The following is a 20,871-nucleotide window of genomic DNA, read 5'->3' on the forward strand; positions in this document are numbered from 1 at the left end:
GCATGTTTGTAGTCAAACATTCTTAATTTGCAGTCTTCAATCCCAAAATATATATGCATTTTGTTTACATTTATTGTTCACTCAATCAGAGCAAACAGCAGACAGTTTATTCGAATATTAGAATGGTCACTTTAAGTTTTACAAACAAATGACATGTTTAGATTGCATGGTTCATAGTTTCATACACAGGTTATTGCTTACTTGTGTATTGGGTAAATTGGTGACATGGTTCTGTCAGTAGAGAGCTACTCATCCTTAATGTGTACTGAAGGCATCAATTGTCTAATTCTTGCTGCACTGTACAGAACCTCTTTTGTTTATCTAAAATTTAAGACATTGTAGGGCCATTGTCCGAACTGCTTTAAATCTTTGCTTCATCGTGACAGGCAGTAGACTAAAGAGTGCTTGGGTAATCACTCAACCATTTCACTGTCGGCATGTAATCTCTTTCAATTGGGGCATTCCTGAGATTCCTTAGATTACGTATAAACACTGAATAATTTAAATTTAAAAGGAAGAATGCAGGTTAATAAATTGACTGCTGCAGGTTTTTTGGGTTTTAGATGTTGTTTCTCTTGCAAACCAAGGGAAATAAATTTGTCTGAAAATAAAATTTTATATAAAACAAAAGTGCTAATCATGTAAAGGTAGTAAAGCATTGAAGGTTGATAGTGATGTTCACGCTTGGATATAATTCACATGTGTAGGTTGTAACATGGACCACAACTCTATGAAGTAGAGTTAACTGTCATTGAACTTTCTCACCAGTCATAAATAATCAAAACTTGGCAATGGTTGTTAAATGTACATGTTTATTGAATGTTGAACACTTAATACATATATTCTGCTGCACTAGCAAAGATCTTAAAGCTTAATAAAAATCTGAGGGACATGCTAGATATTAACAAGTTTTTATTTTTACATGCTTTGAATAACATGTAATGAATCTTAATTTCAGACTTACTCTGGACTATTCTGTGTGGTGGTGAACCCTTACAAGAGACTCCCAATCTATACAGACAAAGTTGTAGAACTTTATAAAGGAAAGAAAAGACATGAAGTCCCACCACATGTATTTGCAATTACTGACACAGCTTACAGGAGTATGCTGCAAGGTAAACCAAAAAATGGACCAAAATCACCATAAAGTATTGAAAATCAAAATATATATCCCAGTGTTTGTTGAAAATCCACCCTCATATCCTAAAATGCCATAGATTTTCTGGCAACATGATCATGAGCAGGATATAAAAAGTTATGAATACATATAGATGTTGGATATATTTCAGTCTGAAAGTAAATAAATCAGAGGTTTCCAATATGTCAACAGCACTGTACCTGTTTCTGCAACTGCTATGAGATTGTATACATGCCTGCATGATGTATGGTTTGATTTTTTTTCAATTGACTAGACAGCCTGAGGCAGTTCTCCATTGAAAGTATTTCTTTTGACAGGAATTTAAATGTACAATTTGACCTTCTGAGGAGATGGCAAAGATACTAGTTTTAAATATTTGTGCAAACACTGCAGGCTTGTTTTAGCCTGTACTTGCTCTGTCAGTAAATTGTCTGGTCAACCGTCATGCATGGTTCAAACTAAACATTCATTGAATAAAATTCATGGTCCAGGCAATACATTAGTGCTAAGGATTGACCATATCATTGACTGGGATTTCTAAGACCTTTGAATAAGATCTGCTTTTTGGTGTCAATACTTGTATTACAGTATACTTGTTTTTATCCAGGGTTGTTCTAAGAATTGAGCTAGTAGGGGGCATTAAAAAAGTAGAAGGGAATATAGGTTTCCTCCCCTTGAAGGGTGTTGTTAGGTAATACCAGAATAATGGGGATTACATCTAAGGTGGGGAAATTCCCTGCCTCCAGGTCGCTGCCAATCATTTTCAGAAATCTGCATAGCATTTCCGACATTTTTTTTATTTCATTTCCGACATTTTCTTTTTTCATTTCTGACATAATTTCTTTTTCATTTCCAGAATTTACATGTGCAGCAATTTAATGTTTTCCAAGTAAAAGAAAATGGAATTTTGAAAGTATTTATTGCAGAATACTGATAAAAAATATAAAAACCCATCTATTATACAAATATGCATACATGCAGCACTAAGTCTAGCTAAAAGAGTTCAGTGTGCTGGTCACCTTCCTTAGTTATCACCAAACCATCTTTTTCCAGTTCACAACACGTATATATGTGCCCCAGTGAAAATTTCACAGTCACTTCATTTATAGATTTACAAAACTCAGAAATTGGATTTCAATGATTTATTTAGGATTTATTCCTTTATATTTTTCATCGGTTAAGTCTTCAAATCTGTTACTCAAGGTACTATGAAAAATGTTGGAAATGAAAACCAAAAAATGTCGGAAATAAAAATTAAAAAATGTTGAAAATGAAAAAATGATAATTACAAAAAATTCCGGAAATGAAATGCAGTCCTCCAGGTCAGAAGGACAACCCAGGTTTATCACATTATTGGTTATGCAGAGAAACAGATTTTAAAAGCTGGTGGGTTGTTGGTTTAAATATTTGATCTGTGAGACAGTGCATTGCTGTCTGACACATTTAAATGTCCATTATTTCTTGATTTGTATTTCTGTACTACAGCTTCTGACTTACCTTAATTAAATCCATTATATATATTCCCCAGTGTGACACAGTTTGCTACTGTCATACAGTAAAAAAATGATTAAGATATCAGGACTTGAATAATGAGACAACTGATGATAATTGTTTAATTAACTTGAAATAATTTGAATTTTATATGACCTCTGTGATATACTTTTCAATAGAACAGCCTTGTTTTGGCATTTTTAGAGTGTTTAAGATGTAAGTCATCACCCCACTTGTCATGTTTGAGTACCTGTATCCTCAGTAGCTATAGAGTAATTACTTTGGAAGGAAAGCAAGTTTTTGAGTCTTTTCAGAAAACCTTGTACATATAAACATATCAAGATAACTTCTTTATCACAAATTTCTCATACCAACATCAGTTACATGTATACTTTTGAATTATAAGGCTGCAGAATTTTATTTAAATTATTATTATTTGATTTTGTAGATCGAGAGGACCAGTCTATTCTCTGCACGTAAGTTTCTACAATTAACAATATCACTTCTGTATGAATTATAAGCAGGAGGCATAACCTGGAGTCATCCTTCAGTCAGTGTAAGCCTATATACCTGAATTCATCCTTCAGACAATTCATGGCTGTAAACACTCTAATTTCTGAGCTGCTAATACCCCCTCCCCTTCTGATGATTAGACACAATTGTTATTATATTCAACCGAGCCTTCTTATCTATGACGTTGGATTTGTGAGTGATCTCTGTGAAGTTTGGTCATTATTGATCTTATTTTGTGAAATTGTTCATAAGTTCTTTATTGCTCAAGCCTGTTTCATTCTTAGAAATATTGTTAAAAGGATGCCAAATATGCAAGTGTTCTTTGTATCATGTGCTCTAATTTGCAAAAGATAAAATGAAAGTAAGCTTAATGTATTTAATACCTAGGGTAAAGGGAAGTATGAAAAGAAAAGTAAATGGATCAGATATGTTTATAGATGTGATGTTCTTAGATAGGGAAGTATTGTAAAGTATCAAGTAATGTTGTATCATATTCAGTCCTTACATGATGAGTTATAAAACTTGGCAGAATAATTTTAGAGATGAGCTATTAAGAACCTCTTATGAAAATGACAGTAGAGATACAGTTTACTGTAGAGAGTACTCTTGTTTATGAGAGAGAACAGAAAATACAGGTGGACAAAGGTATATGGCTATAAACTGCCGATATTCCTATGACCTAAATAAGATATAATTAAGTGTCATCTAGCTGTGAGAGCTTTATTATCCACTGTAGATATTATATTAGTGTGCTGACCTTTAGTTATTTAGCAGTGGCTATGGAGAGTTTATCAAACACAATACTTACTAGAGAAGAACAGGCATCATAGATTAAAATATATAGGATAGTGGACACTTACTGTAATGGTTGGAATATAGGTCTTCGTAATCTGTACTTTGACTCAGTAGAACTTTTATGGTCAATGCAATTTCCCTTATATGTACAAATGTTTGCTTTGTTTGTTAAAGTAAACCCTTTATAATGTCAGACTTATCAGTGAGAAAGATACATTCTGTTAACCTTGAAATTTTATGAAAAAAAACAAAAATTTCAAAACATTTAAGTTTAGATTTGGCATTGACATGTATTTTTTTCTTGCAGTTTAAGGCCTAACTGTGTGTAGATTGTAAAGGCAGATTTTCAAAATATAAATAACCATAATAATAGGAAGAGTTCAAGATATATTCAAGAGATTTGTCATAAAAGGTGTAAATAAGGTTGAAAGTTTTAAGCAGGGAAAAGTGCAGCTTTTTAAGACCTCTGAAATTTTTGTTCAAACTTGCACAAAAACTTAATGATAACTAAATCCATCTCCAATGACTAAAGATAATATTAACATTTCAGTGGAGAATCAGGTGCAGGAAAAACAGAAAACACCAAAAAAGTGATCCAGTACTTGGCATATGTTGCTGCCTCTTCCCGAACCAATCGCTCATCCGTGTCCAACCTGCATGTAACGGTAAGATTAAGGTCTGAGAAAGATATAAGGCCTATCTGTAGATTTCAGACAGGAAGTGGAATGCTTGTGTTGTGGGAGATATTTCAGGGCTTTTATTTAAAGTTTATCACTGCCAAAAATATAAGCACTACCTTTACTGTAATTAAGAAGCATATTTTGATAAATCAGGCAGTAGTGTGTAGATTGCATTTGCTTCATAATGTACCTCAGTATGTGAGCATGATTTAGTATTAGGGATCTTCACTGTGCAAAAGATAGCAGTGCACCACTAAGTAGTTTTAAAAGTACATGTATAATTATAAGTATTGCTAGTCTTTGATTGCTTTTTCAATTAACATTGCTGAAAGTTGGTATTATAGCCTAACAGTAATTTCTGTTTATTCTTAAAAAGTGATTTTGACATTTTGATAAATTACTTCAATCGAATGTCCTTTACCAAATAACATGAATAACAGGTGTGCCATGATATTATTAGAGTGGTTACCTAGCTGATGATCAGGTGAAAGTTTTACATCAGCATAAACAGCTGTAGCTTAGATTTACAATTTTATCTTTGCTACTTGACAACCAGTGGCTCTAAGAAAGGATTCAGGGAGAAGAGAAAACTGGCTTTAAAGGGCCAGGCATAGATATTGATCCCAGTTGTCATTTAGTCTTCCTAATGAAGGATAGAACAATTGTTATTTTATCAGTGATTAGAAGTCGAGAAGCCTTTCAGTCAGGGTTTAATTATCAAATTCTTGCCATCTGTTCTTTCTCAGATGGAAACTTTCTATATCTCATATAGTTGGAGAGAATTTATATAAGAATGAATTGTAAATTTTTTTTAACTGATCTGGCCAGGTACAAAAAAAATTAACATATTTTCAAAATAAGAAAACATTTTGTAATGGAAGGAATTGGGAGTCTAGTTGATCACATTAAATTTCAATAAAATGCAAGGAAAATATATTTTTTAACAGGTAATTTGAGATAGGCATTTTAATTTGCATGAAAAAATATGTAGATAAGCTTTTAAAGGTAGAAGTGTTTATTTTTTGTGTATTTGCTTGTTTGTTACTTCATGTTTTGTACACAACTTAAATTTACAGACTCATATTGTTCAACAGGTAATTAAAAAATAATATTTAAAACTTAAATATTCTACATCTATATTTTATATATTTCTCTATAGTAACTATATTATATACATATATAAATATAGTATAGTCAATATTTTCTTTTGTCCCCTTTTCACAAGTTTGTACATGTACAACATTAAGAGTTCTGTATGCAAAACTTTTATGTCATGCATGATAACTGTATCTGACCCAGCATGTATATATTTCTATGATGATGATAACTAATTAATTTGTCTATTTTCTCTGTGGACTTCCTTCATAGAGCAAAGACATCAATCTTGTAAGTACCAAGAGCTCAAATCATTTCTACTGCTCTAGAGTCAGTCTTACAATCACTAGCTTCATTCTGTGTAACCATGTAAAATCCAGACCTTTATACGAACATCTCATGCTATGGATTTGTAATGAACAAGAGAAAAGTGTTTGGGTTATTTGTGGTGGTTGCATGATGCACACACAGTGTTTTCAATGTAACAGAACTGATTATGTCTAATTCAAAGATTTTTTGTGTGAATTTAAAATTGAAATTCATTTTGCATGCTGTCTTGTAAATTAGCATGGCCTTCACAGTATGGTATGTGCTAATAATTGTTTCATTATTTTCATGCATATTGTGATTTGCTAAATTATATAAGTAGCACATGATGTGCTGCAATGTAAATGCAATCTTTTATAGTGAAGCTCATTATTTTAAGCAAAAAAGTGTTCATGTGGTCATGAAAAAAATAATTGTCTGGTGGATGACCATTTTGGAGAATCATGAGAATAGTTATAATCTAGTGTATTGCTCAGAGGAAACAGGAAAATTGGTACCCAGGACCCAAAATATAATGGTAGCATCACTCTGCTGGGTATATGTTGACAAATCATGTTCATCAGAATCCCACATACTGTAGTCACATCATGGTCAGTGACAATGGATAGCTAGATATTATGATGTTCTGGTTTCTGATTAGTTTTTATAGACAAAAGGTTAGGCTGCATGAATATTGTAGATATGGTATAGGGATAATGCTCATTCATCACTCTCATGTGTAGTAAAAGCTGCTTGTTTGTAATTGGTCCATAGAGAAGGGCAAGTATTACAATATGTATTGGTACTGTGTGTTCATGTAATACACATTTCTGCTTTTCCTAATGCTGTTTCCATTGGATTGTTTTTGAATTGTATATCTTAAAACTGAAATGTAAACAAAAGATGTGGTAATATATTGTGTATCAGTAATTTTGTCTTTGCTAACTAGGCTGAACAAAGTTCACTTCTTTTTAAATTTTGCAGGGGGAGCTGGAGAATCAGTTGCTGCAAGCCAATCCTATTCTGGAAGCCTTTGGAAATGCCAAGACTATCAAGAATGACAACTCTTCCAGATTTGTAAGTAACGTGGAGAAAAATAACAACATAAAAGTACTCATTTATAGTGATGGGGGTTAAAGAAGAATTTTGATAAAGTATTGGCAATGATTACAGAATCAGATACATGAAAGTTATTTAAAGTAAAAAAAAAACTATGAGGAAATTCATTTTCTTCAATTGAATTTTTAGTAAATCGCAAATCTTAGAGGCCTGATACATATGGTCAAATTCCCATGTTTCAGCACAGGTATAGGATGCTGAAATGTTATGAAAAATAATTAGGGCCCCGCAAGGATTTGCGGGTGCCCTATAGTAATCACTCTGTCTGTCCTTCTTCCGTCCACAAATTTTCTGTTTTTTCCTAATAACTTTTTTTATGGTTGCCCAATTAAGTTCAAATTTGGTATGGTAGATCAGTAGGCAAAAAGACATATTTTGATGCTAAGTTTGTTTCTCTATGTCCTCTGGTTTGGAGCTGGGGTGGTGGGGTAGATTCCATAACTTAATATAAGAATGAATTGGCAAAGAGAGATAACTTCTGAAAATGTTCCCATTGTAAACTGAATACTGCAATGAATGAGTCCCTTAGGATTAATTAGCTTTCCTCCTGAAGAAAATCCAAAGCATTATCTTTATCTGTCACATTGAGATTAATTACCACCTCTGTCTGCAAATGAAGTTTGTTTTGAAGTTAAGTCCATTTGGAATGCTATGGACACTCTGAAATGTGGATTGGAGTATAAATGTTTTTACTTTATTTTTGTTGAAATCAAAAATGAGTTCTGATTTCATTGAATTCTAAAAACAAGAAATAGATTATAGAAGATGTGTATATTTTTTATTTTTATTTATTAATTTTTTTTTTTTTTGGCTTCATGAAAATTCAAGAATATTATTATTAATTTTTAAGGTAGTAGGATAAAAACCTCATTCTGTCGTTACTGAAAAAGTTCTTATTATAAATTAAGAAGAAAATGATGAGAGAGAAGTACAATTAATCGCTTGGGATTAATTATCTAGTCTGCTGCAGAAAATTTAGAAGGCTTATCTTTATCTGTCACTTTAAGATTAATGAAAACCTTTTTTTGCAACTGCTGTTTGTTTTGAAGTTAAGGTCAAGCCTTCATGAATATATGTATTTGCATTCATTGAAGGCTGGCATTTTATATAACACAAGCTTCATTATTGTTTAGATATACATTCAGTGTTGAGTTGTTCGTTACTGCATTATGTAAATACAAGGATATTATTTACAGGTTTTTAGATATTCAGGAATTATCTTGAAATTTTAAGAATACAGTTGCTGTTTCTTATTCGTCATATATTTTTGAATCATTCCATAAGCTGCACCCTTATAATTCTACCCCATGGCGGGGCCCTTGCTGACTGGTCAGTTTTCTAGTTTGTTTGCATTTATTGAGACTGAAAAATCACTTATTATTGAGGGGTCATATTTTTTGTGGTTTAAGAAAAGATATCGGTTCATACTAAGGATTTGATTCCATAATGGAATAAAAGTCAAGTTGTTATATTTACATTCAGTGTAATTTTCTTTATGAAATCCATTAGAAATCCACGGCCTTCAAATTTCTGTAACACGCACCAAACCTTGTCACCTTGTGTTAGAATACACAGCAGGAACTATATGCATTTTAAATACCCTAGGAACACCAAAATGTACAAGGTTTTGAAACAATTTAATAAAAAAAAATTTAACCCTGTTAATTTAGCATAAAAATACAACAAATGTGTGTTTAAAATTAATTAGTCACTTTTTCGCAATGTTTTTTTGCCTTATTTTGACTTAGTAACGTCAAAAACAGCTCTTACATCTAAAAAGCACGTCAGTTTAAAGGGCGCTAAATTCACCTTAAAGATTACTGGTAATGAAATAAACAATTATGAAAAGGGAAAATTAGAGAATGTAAATATTGCATTCATATTTTTGGATATCAACTGTTCTATAACACACTTGGCCCTGCTGACAAATTATCATACTGCGCTAACGCGGTATTCAATTTATCGACACAGCCAGGTATGTTATAGGACCAAAGACATAAAAAAACATGAATTCATTGTTTAAATATGTATGAAATTGTACATTTCAAGTAAGAATTAAATTTATGGGACCCTTAATGCCCATCCTCGCAAACTATGACAAAAATGTACGATCCTCTCTCATTCTGGACGTGGTCGAATAAGAAGAGAATATTTTGTACCTCATTAAAATATTGACCAATACGAGTAAAGCTTAGTCAGAAAATGAACTTTGATGCGATCTTTCGATACCCAATTGTAGTTTACAAAATATTTTTGTGAACTGATTATGTCAGTTGTTGATTTCAATTGTGATGGAAACAAATATTGTCTTTAGCTGATCATGAAGTCAAGGCATACAGACCTAGATATTCCAAGATTACAACAATTTATGTGATCAAGCAGCCACGGGTAGGAGAAAGCTATAACCTGACTCCGAACTGTGGCTTTGAGACGATGCTTAATGCCTTAAAAACAACTAAATGATTAAAAATTATAGACAAGAATTGTACTTAAAGAACAAACTCAAACTTAGTGGTCTGAATGATTCTTTCTGCATATTTAAAGTCTTATGTAACTGAGAATCAATTAATACTAAGTGAACTGTGTTTTTTTTTCCAGGGAAAATTCATAAGAATCAACTTTGATTCCTCAGGATACATATCAGGAGCCAACATTGAGACATGTATCCTTTAACTGATTGTAAATATAACAGGGTTGCAAATAACCACTCGCCCACTCGCAAATGCGAGTAAATTTTCCTGTGAGCGACCAGCTCTTCAGAATATTATCGCCCACATGGCGAGTAAGAATTTTATCGGACCTTTTCCAGAATCAGATCGTAGTTTGGTTCAACTATTCAATGTACTTTCGTTTTCATATCCCAGGCGGATTTTTCTGTGTTTGATCATTCAGCTGATTCCATGTTTCAAATATTAATTGTAGCTTTATTTGAGATACAAATTATGTCAACCTAGTCAATGTTTACCTTAAATTTAAAGAGTAATCATTATTGTAACAAGAATTCCCCAACAACTTTTTGAAGTTCTTTTTCTGCCGCTACTAAGGCATGCAGCCATGTTGGGTGTCCACTGTAAATATAACACCTGGTTAATTCAGTCCAGGGATGTTTGGCTCCTTCATTTATATAAAAAAAAAAAAAAAAACCGACATACCGACCTTTGGTTATTTGGGAATGTTACAAGAATCAAATATTTTTTAAGCCTAATTCAAAATACATGCCCTGAAACAACTGAAATCAGAAGAAGCAAATTTGAATTGAATGATAACATGGAATTTCATACATTTGGTAGTGTAGTCTGCAGGAAAAATTTGAAAAGAAATAATGAAATACTATGGCCATAAAGTATTTTTCTCTTATGTTTTAATATGAAAAATTTGTTTACAAAGTGAAAAAAAAATTGTGGGCCCCATAAAATCAATGAGGGCTAGTAAAATTTGTGAAGTTGGGGGCCCACATGACCCCTAAGGTTTAAATGTTATTTGCAACCCTGTATAATGAGGAGGAGTGAAAGGTTGCAACATTGCAACACAAGCAATCAACCATAAGTGTTAAAAGATAAAAAGATGAGCAAAACTTTTCCTTAGCACACTTAAGATCTTCTAGAAAAGTCAAGAGCTGTAAGGCAGGCAGAAAATGAAAGATGTTTTCATATTTTTTACCAGTTCTTTGCTGGTGCAACAGCTGATCAGAGAAGTAAGTTTTTAAAGGCAGAGATTTTTTACCGGATGGTAAATTCCAGGTGAGGGAGGGGCTTATTTTGTACAGGTGTGAATGCCTTAGGGGCTAGCAGTCTACCTGTGGCCATCTGTCTCCTAATCCCTATACACAGGAAGTGATTTAATACACAGTGAAATACCCAGATGTCAAACTTTACCTGTGTTGGGGATTTTGAGACAATTTTAAAATTAGTAGTAAAAAGTTTTTTTCAATTTTATTTTGATTTATTTTTTACTCTTTGAAAATACCCCTACCCATTTAGAAAATTTATTATTTTATCATACTATAAAATAAAGATTGCTTTAGATGTTAGTGTATGTGTTGATGTAAAAAAAAAAAAACTCCTGTAACAACCAGATTAGACTTTTAAAATTCATTCCTCCCCAGGATCCCATCTATTAATAAAATGAAAAGAGAGTTGAGTTAACTACATTTCACTAAGAAAAAATATCTAGGTTTTATATCCTAACCTCAATAAGATTTCATCACCATGAAACATGCTAAAAAAGATTGATTGTAAATTCTTAACTGAATAAAAAAGGAAAATATAGGTGACCCATGATTGGAAACATTATTTTTAAATTCAGTTACTTTACACAGTGCTGCTCTGAACTTTGTCAATAACATCTCCACTTTAGGTTTACCATTTAACATATTAAAATTAAAATCGAAATTTCATTTGAAAAAAAAAGTTTTACGTGTGAAAGGTTAATTTTTTCAAAATGAATATTATATTATCATACTTTCAAATACTAAAGATACATTTAATTCTTATATTATCAATATAAAATTTCCATAGTAATTATACAGTTTCTGTATACCATGTTCAGTAAACACCAAAGGATCAAAAGTTAATTAGAAGGTCACCGCAAGTCCCAATCAAGGTGTACAGGGTATATACAGGGACCAGTAAGTAAGTGTCAATTAAGTTCCAGCATCCAATGATGGACTTTCACACACTTGATTGACAGGGCTACCCAGACCAGGTTTTTTTGAAGGCGGTTCTTAAAATCTCTGCCTTTAAGTTCCATGATATACTGTGAGGAGAGTTCAGCAAGGGGAGTTGGACAATTACTTTTAAGGCATTAATTTAGCCAGATCAGTGCTTCTTTACTTAAACAAGTCCATCAAATAATGCAAGATGAATGTTTTGTAACAACTTCCTTTAAGTACAAAAGGAATAGTACGTTGTGTTCCATATTTAACAACAAAACATGTAATATCCTGTATAAAATGAGCACAGCATACAAAACTGTACAGGTGAAATGTTTTATTCGACAAATTGAATGAATCTCCCAATCATTAAGTACAGATGTACAAACTCATTTGCTTTGGCTATTCAATACATCCATGATATCTGACATCTTTTTCATGGTTTTGTTCAGACTACTTACAGATTTTATTAGTCTGAATGGAAATGTATTAATCTGGAATCAAGTGACTAACATTAATGTTGAGTTGACCCTAGCAAGAAATAGTAATCTGAAACTAGATGATTAAAGAAGTAAATAGCTTGATATTTGTTTTTTAACAGAGGAGTTTCTATTGGATGACATCAGAAACTATCGCTTTTTATCGGGAGGTAGAATTCCTGTAAATGGGGTTGACGATGGTGCAGAATTTCGGGCCACTGCGGAAGCCATGACCATTATGGGCATTGGTCCAGAGGAACAGGCTGGTAAGACTCTTTGTTTTAAGGTCTTTTCATGTTAATAGGAGAAATTTACTAACATAATCAATTTTTCATTATGTGTTGCTGTACTCAGTTTATTTCTTGAAAAGAGCAATCGCAACATTCTTCATGGGGAATTTTAACCATTCATTTAACTGCATCATATGCCATGATGTACACATACATGAATTCTTTTTGCAGTATAAACATGTAGACTTTTATTCTATGAAATACTTACAGCTTGAAATTACTCTCAAAATGCATATAGAAAGTATACATGTATTTGTTAATTCTCTTTCTTATAGCCATTTTGAGAGTGGTGTCATCTGTTCTTATGTTTGGAAATATGCAGTTTAAGCAGGAGAGTAGGAATTCAGATCAAGCATCAATGCCAGATGACACGGGTAATTTTATGAATCACTTAGTACTCTTCATTCGAGGTAGTTATTCTTATATCTGTCTTTAACATTACATTTCTGGAAGGTTAAAATGAGTACTTCTTTTATTGCTGTCAAGTTGCCCAAAAAGTTTGTCATCTTCTGGGTGTGCCAGTGACTGCTGTTGTTCAAGCTTTCCTGAGACCAAGAATCAAAGTGGGGAGGGACTACGTCACAAAGGCACAGACCAAGGAACAGGTACAGAACTACTCAATGTAGAACTGCTTTTGTAAGACAATGCAGGAAAACCTTGATATACTAAACAGAATATTCACTGACATGTTAAATTATAAAAAGGTGTACTTGTAAATATCAAAAATCAAATTTAATATAGGTGGAGTTTTCTGTTGAAGCCATTTCTAAAGCTCTGTATGAAAGAATGTTCAGATGGCTGGTGACAAGAATCAATAGATCTTTGGACAGAACCAAGAGACAGGGGGCATCTTTTATTGGAATTCTGGATATTGCTGGATTTGAAATTTTCAAGGTAGGTAGACTGTTTTGTTGATAAGGAATAAATCAAATCCAACAAGGAAACAGGAAATATGTATTTATTTCGCATTTGATCATTGGGTATAGGCTTTGTGTATACATAAAGATTTGTAGTTTAAAATGCGCTGCAATGTTGATACATGTATGCTGAAAGTGAATATTTCCAAAAAAAGGTTTTAATTTGTCTATGAACCAAAAAAGGAAATATTTAATGTATGGATATCCATTTTTCCCTGCAGTCAAGTGAGGGCAAGGTAAATTATAGTCAGTTTTTCTCATTATTTGTGTGTTTTTTGCTGATGTTCAGCATGATTTTATCAGTTCACACCTTGTCCATCAGTTGAATGATGTTGTGTATCCATATATATAAACACTAAGAAATAGGCATTAATCAAAAATGCATTGTTGAAATATATTCAGAGAGAAAGAAGACAAATTCATAACTTAATCTTCAATGACATATTTTTTGAATATTATATTTCAAAAATAATATGACAAGGGAAAGTAATAAATAAAACATTAATGCTAATGAATGCTTTGAAGGGAAATGAGGAGTGTGTTTTTATTGTGTAATAATGTTCAATGTGATAATATGATTTGAGATGTAGAATTCCTACTAATCATTATATTGTTCTAGCACCTCATCATTAAAAACTTAATTACCTTAATCACAGTAGGACCATTTGTTCTTTGCATTGTGTATTTAGTTAGTTTACCCATCATATACAGTATGTAGACAATCAAGTTTCCTTACAGGCTAGATACAAAAGTCTTACACAAACTGATTGTAAATTTCTTAAATAAAATCTTTAAATTACTGTTTTAAGAACTAGATCGCAGATTTTTAACTGCTAGTTGCAAAATTCTGTCCACAACAAATTAAATATGTATGTCTGTTATTTTGAGGTTTTAAAAGAAATCTAATTTAGTTTACAAGCTTATTTTATTCAAAATATCTTGTGTTTGCTCTCTTCCTTGTTTAACTTTGCTTCAGAGGCCATCCAAAGACTACATTGCGTTTTAAAAATAGGGCTAGGACGATATATCACGAATCGATGATATCGATTCTGTGTGAGGAAAATACACAAATTGATATGTATAAAGAAAAATTGAAATGTAGCAAAAAAGGAAATGTTTATCTTTCTTTACTTACATTTGGGGTTTTATATGTATAAAAAATAAATATGCTAAATAAAAATATGAAATGCGTAATAATGAACACAACTTTTGTAAAATAATTTTTTTCTACAACAGATATACAATTTCTTTGAAAGAATTATTCTCATTTGTGAAGAAATGTTTGTTCATTTCAATACAAAAAAGATTTTATTACCAATTGAACATATCTTGATACATTGTATATTATGATATTGTATCATGGCTATATCATGATATGTATCAATATAGAAAAAGTAGTATCGTTCCAGCCCTACTACTGTGGAAGCATTTTAATTTGTGGAGATCAGCGTTTGTGGGCAAGCAAAAGTTTGTTCGTGTATATAGATGTAATTTTGTGGGCAACTTGTATATACTGAAGATTCAATGAAAAGTTATGGTAAACTAATAATTGTTGAAGGGGAGGTAAATTTGTGGATAGGGGTGACCACTGAATTCCACGAACAGGGACCCCAACAAACATTGATGATTCCATAGTACTGTAAACGTATTACATTTGGCTGTGTATTCTTTTTAGCGCCTTTGGCGGAAAGAAACATCCGCTAATTCAAGTACAACGCTAAATGTCTTGCACATACACTCATGTATACGAAAATGAAGAAATGCGCTAAATCAAATCTACGCTAACCTGTTCAAAAATCAATGTTCGTCAAATATCGTGCATGCCAAATATAATACATTTACAGTATTTCAAGCCAATTGTCAATTTTGATTTCAGTTTGTAATCAATGTATATATGTGCAGACAACTTTCCAAGAGAGTTTTATTAGGTATCATTATAATAATATTTCTTTTCAAGTATTTCTATGCCATATTTGATCAGAGTCGCCTAGGAGATTTATCTTCTATATTTCATTGTACCATTCAGTTTAAGATGCATGTAAGATGCTTTTTCAGCCAGTAATTTCCAAAAAAGAAGAGTTTTAGAGCAGATATAACTCCAGGTAACTAAAAGTGTTACTTAACTTCCCTGGATAGTGTATCTAAAGATACATATTACTCAAGTTACTTCGGATACTGTATCAAAACTGCTTCTTCTGGATGATTGACCAGGATAAAGTGAACAGGTCCATTCCCAAGTAATCGCTTGCTCTATGATGGCTAAACTTGGATGATGCATTGATGTATGAAATCTACCAAACCTGCTTCAGATGCTAGATCTAACTGATATCTTGTGGATGTCAGGCCAGTTTAAAGTCTATTAAAATTCATTTCTAATTCACTAGTCTATTGAAGTTCATTCCTAGGTTTCTATTCTATAATTCCTAAAGAAGTGTCAAAACTTGCATATGTTATGCAACTATAGATGCACAGTTGCACACTACCAGCATTTTTTTATAGTCAGGGAGCAGTACTTCAATTGACATAATACCGTAAATCTGGAAATTTTTACGTCGATTTTATTTTGCGAATTCGGGTCAAAATGGTGTTGATTAATTTTTACGTTTCAAAATTTTGCGAATTACCACTGCTTTGTTTACATTTTCTTATTGGTAATTTATTTTTAAGAAAAATATTTTTGTGAATGCAATGAACTCGCAAATTTGCTAAAAATTTATCTACAGCAAAAATTTCCAGATTTACAGTATTCATTTAGGTGAACTATGTAATTATTGAAATCTTGGATACTTAAGCTTTAATGTAGGGTGTATTTTATTAGCATTTCAGACAAAAGAATTGTGTTTTCTCTCTTGTTTTCTCTTTATTGGCATGGCATGATGTAAACTTGGTGTAAGTTGCCCATTGAATGTTGGTTGTGGATTGTATGAAGAGAATCTTTGAAGTTGTAGATATCATCACTGAAATTAAAAATGATAAAACACTGATATATATGTATATTTTTTTGGGGGGGGGGGGGGGGGGGTAGGGATAAGACTTAAGGTGATCCCCACCAGATCTCCATTACTGATATTACAAATGCATATGACTTATGGACTAAATGATACTTTTATTAATTGTGTTTATTTTTCTGTGTTTTGCAGATGAATTCATTTGAGCAATTGTGCATCAACTACACAAATGAGAAACTGCAGCAGCTGTTCAATCACACCATGTTTATTCTGGAGCAAGAGGAATACCAAAGGGAGGGAATTGAATGGAAATTTATTGATTTTGGACTAGATCTTCAGCCTACCATTGACCTTTTAGAGAAAGTAAAATAGTTTTCCATAATCACTAGAAAGCTTTAAATTAATTTGGTCCTATTTAAGAGACATTAATAGTTTCTTTGATTGATCTTAAATCAAAAAAAATATTGCATGATATGTTTGCACAAATCCAGCAATCAGGTATGTAGAAAGAATCATAAAGAATATAATAGCCAATGTGGAAACGTAGGAATTTCTATACCTTTTGTATGCATTGGTGGACAACATCAAAATTAAAACAAAAAAACTGTGGTTTAAAGAAAACTCGAATTCAGAGATTATGTTGAATATTAAAGGTTAAAAAAGGGACTTGGATTCTAAGCTGTAGTATTTTACTATTGAAAAGTTAGTCATTTATTATTGTCTGCCCTAAGCATGGGAATTTATGTTTTCAGCCATTAGGTATTCTAGCACTTTTGGATGAGGAATGCTGGTTCCCGAAAGCCACAGATAAAACTTTCATTGACAAAGTTATTGCACAACATTCCACACATCCCAAATTTAGGAAGCCTGACTTTCGAGCTGATGCTGATTTTAGCCTTATTCATTATGCTGGCCAGGTTTGTATTTAATCTTCACAAATAATTCCTATTTATATTAAGATTAAAGAAAAAAGTCATTTATACAAAAGACTTGCTTTTTTTTTTATTAATCTTTTTTTTGAAATAAAAGTTTATTAATTTTAGGTGGACTACTCAGCAAGCCAATGGTTAATGAAGAATATGGATCCTTTGAATGAAAATGTAGTGTCTCTGATGCAGAACTCGTCCGACTCCTTTGTTGCAGCAATATGGAAAGATGGTAATCTTAGTCTGATGGATTTACAGCTGTAACAAATATATAGAAATATTTAAGAAGAAAATTGTAGGAAGTTACATGATTAAATTTGAAAGAAATGGGTTACCTTTCAGGTTTTGGGTGAATCGGTAATGATCCTTTTGACAAACTAATTCAATATTTAAAACATTTCTCAGACTGAAATCAAATGCAATGGATATGCAAGAAATACAACCATAACTTGACATTAGTTTAATATAGTCTATTTATCCTTTAAAAAAGAACTTGCTAACATTTGAAATTGTGAGTGTCAAATACATGAAGGATACTCCTGTTTCAGCTGAAATTGTTGGAATGGGGGCCACAGCTGGCGGAGATACCATGTTTGGATCTCGAACAAGGAAGGGGATGTTTAGGACTGTTGGTCAGCTCTACAAGGAACAGTTATCCAAGCTCATGGCTACACTACGCAACACCAACCCTAACTTTGTCAGATGTATCATTCCAAATCATGAGAAAAAGGTCAGTCTTTTCAGTGATAAACTTTTTCATTCAAATACTGTATGCAGGAAAATTTTCGCCTGCGTTTTAATTTCCTCCGTTTCATCTTATCCCCCTTTGGGCAAATTTGAAACGAAGTGTATTCAAGGAATACAGTATAATTAGGGCCCCGCAAGGATTTGCGGGTGCCCTATAGTAATCTGTCTGTCTGTCCGTCTGTCATTCTGCCGTCCACAAATTTTCTGTTTTTTCCTAATAACTTTTTTTATTGTAGTCCATTAAGTTCAAATTTGGTATGGTAGTTCAGTAGGCAAAAAGACATATTTTGATGCTAAGTGTGTTTTTCTTTGTCCTCTAGTTTGGAGCTGGGTGGTGGGGTAGATTCCTTAACTTTATATAAGAATGAATTGGCTAAGAGAGATAACTTTTGAAAATGTTCCCATTGTTAACTGAATACTGCAATGAATGAGTCCCTTAGGATTAATTAGCTTTCCTCCTGAAGAAAATCCAAAGCATTATCTTTATCTGTCACATTGAGATTAATTACCACCTCTGTCTGCAAATAAAGTTTGTTTTGAAGTTAAGTCCATTTGGAATGCTATGAACACTCTGAAATCTGGATTGAAGTATAAATGTTTTTACTTTATTTTTGTTGAAATACCCTACTTTATTATTAGGGCCCCGCAAGGATTTGCGGGTGCCCTATAGTAATCACTCTGTCTGTCTGTCTGTCCGTCTGTCTGTCCGTCTGTCATTCTTCCGTCCACAAATTTTCTGTTTTTTCCTAATAACTTTTTTTATGGTAGCCCAATTTAGTTCAAATTTGGTATGGTAGTTCAGTAGGCAAAAAGACATATTATGATGCTAAGTTTGTCTCTCTATGTCCTCTGGTTTGGAGCTGGGGTGGTGGGGTAGATTCCTTAACTATGCATAAGAATGAATGGGCAACTTTTTTTATGGTTGCCCAATCAAGTACAAATTTGGTATGGTAGTTCAGTAGGCAGAAATACATATTTTGATGCTAAGTTTGGTTCTCTATGTCCCCTGGTTTGGAGCTGGGGTGGTGGGGTAGATTCCTCAACTTTATATAAGAATGCATTGGCAAAGAGAGATAACTGCTGAAGATGTTCCCATTGTAAACTGAATTCTGCTATGAGTCCCTTGGGATTAATTAGCTTTCCTCCTGAAGAAAATCCAGAGCATTATCTTTATCTGTCACATTGAGATGAATTACCATCTCTGTCTGCAAATGAAGTTTGTTTTGAAGTTAAGTCAATTTGGAATGCTATGAACACTCTGAAATGTGGATTTAAATATAAATTTTTTTAATTTATTTTTGTTTAATAGTTATGATTTCAGTGAATTCTAAAAACAAGAAATAGATTAAAGAAGAGTTTTTAATTTACTTTTTTTCAACTGAAAAAGTTCTTATTGTAACTTTAGAAGAAAATGATGAGAGAGGTACAATTAATCCCTTGGGAGTAATTATCTTGCCTGCTGCAGAAAATTTAGTAGGCTTTTCTTTAACTGTCACTTTAAGATTAATGTAAACATTTGTCTGCAACTGCTGTTTGTTTGAAGTTAAGGTCAAGCCTTCATGATATTTGCATTCATTGAAGGCTGGCATTTTATATAACACAAGCATCATAATTGTTTAAATATACATTCAGTGTTAAGTTGTTCTTTATCGTCGTCCGTCGTCGTGCGTCGTGCGTCGTGCGTTGTGCGTTAACATTTGAACATTTTAAGCTTCTTCTCTGCAACTACTCAACCAATTTCAACCAAATTTGGCACAAAGCATCTATGGGTGAAGGGGAACAAAAATTGTGAATTTCATGATCCCTGCACCCCTGGGGCCTGAGGGATGGGGCCAAAACCACTAAAATTAATGCAATCTTTAAAAATCTTCTTCTCTACTCCTGGACATCAAGCAGTCAAACTGTTTGCATGATTGTAATCAGCATTGAGTCCTCTACCAAAATTGTGAAATTCATGGCCCTGGGGTCAGAGGTTCTAGTGCTAGGGCGGGGCTAAATAAGTATATAGTGAAAATGCATTATTTCTTTGAAAATCTTCTTTTCTGTTCCTGGTCATTAAATAAACAAACTACTTACATAGTTATGATGAGCAAGAGTGCCTCTACCAAAATTGTGAATTTTATGGCCCCAGGGTCAGGGGTTCTGGTGTTTGGGGGGGGGGGGCTCTATTGATTATATAGTGAAAATACATGAATTCTTTGAAAGTCTTCTTCTCTACTCCTGGGTATTAATTAAACTATCAAAGTGCATATTTATAACGAGCAAGAGTGCCCTTACGAAAATTGGGAATTTTAAAGCCCCAGGGTCAGGGGTTCTTGTGTTAGAGGGGGGGGGGGCTGTATTGATTATAGAGTAAAAATACATGAATTCTTTGAAAATCTTCTTCTCTGCTCCCGGTTATTCAATAGATTAAGTAAGTGCCTAGTTATGATGAGTAAGAGTTCCTTTATCAAAATTGTGAATTTTAGGACCCCAGGGTCAGGGGTTCTGGTGTTAGGGCGGGGCGCTATTGATTATATAGTGAAAATGCATTTATTCTTTGAAAATCTTCTCTGTTTCTGGGTATTAAATAAACTTACTAACACATAGTTATAATGAGCAAGAGTGCCTTTTCTAAAATTTTGAATTGCATGGCTCCAGGGTCAGGGGTTTTGTTGTTCGAGCGGGGCTCAATTGATTATATAGTGAAAATACATTAATTCTTGGAAAATCTTCTTCTTTGCTTATAGGTAATAAATAAACTAACTAAGTGCATAGTTATAATGAGCATAAGTGC

General features: G+C 32.9%; 1 protein-coding gene across 9 annotated transcripts in view; it reads left to right on the forward strand.

Moving 5' to 3' along the window:
- The window catches only part of LOC134254806 (myosin heavy chain, non-muscle-like), a 47,507-nt gene that overhangs the window by 6,561 nt on the left and 20,075 nt on the right, over nt 1–20,871 (forward strand). For 5 of the 9 annotated variants that reach the window (XM_062737329.1, XM_062737333.1, XM_062737334.1 and 2 more), the window contains exons 2-17: nt 959–1,115; nt 3,078–3,105; nt 4,488–4,602; nt 5,986–6,003; nt 7,003–7,095; nt 9,736–9,799; nt 10,733–10,831; nt 12,390–12,533; nt 12,833–12,931; nt 13,044–13,162; nt 13,299–13,451; nt 13,696–13,710; nt 16,615–16,785; nt 17,175–17,339; nt 17,466–17,580; nt 17,897–18,078. In XM_062737329.1, the coding sequence (XP_062593313.1) occupies nt 959–1,115; nt 3,078–3,105; nt 4,488–4,602; nt 5,986–6,003; nt 7,003–7,095; nt 9,736–9,799; nt 10,733–10,831; nt 12,390–12,533; nt 12,833–12,931; nt 13,044–13,162; nt 13,299–13,451; nt 13,696–13,710; nt 16,615–16,785; nt 17,175–17,339; nt 17,466–17,580; nt 17,897–18,078 (1,737 nt within the window). Of the gene's footprint in view, nt 1–958; nt 1,116–3,077; nt 3,106–4,487; nt 4,603–5,693; nt 5,712–5,985; nt 6,004–7,002; nt 7,096–9,735; nt 9,800–10,732; nt 10,832–12,389; nt 12,534–12,832; nt 12,932–13,043; nt 13,163–13,298; nt 13,452–13,695; nt 13,711–16,614; nt 16,786–17,174; nt 17,340–17,465; nt 17,581–17,896; nt 18,079–20,871 lie in introns of all 9 variants that reach the window. The other 4 variants (XM_062737328.1, XM_062737331.1, XM_062737330.1 and 1 more) reach the window with 4 other exon arrangements.

Source organism: Saccostrea cucullata, unplaced genomic scaffold (genome assembly GCF_032062105.1).
Source record: "Saccostrea cucullata isolate Sc308-1 unplaced genomic scaffold, CSIRO_AGI_Scuc_v1 ctg75, whole genome shotgun sequence".
In the NCBI taxonomy this organism is placed as follows: Eukaryota; Metazoa; Mollusca; class Bivalvia; order Ostreida; family Ostreidae; genus Saccostrea; species Saccostrea cuccullata.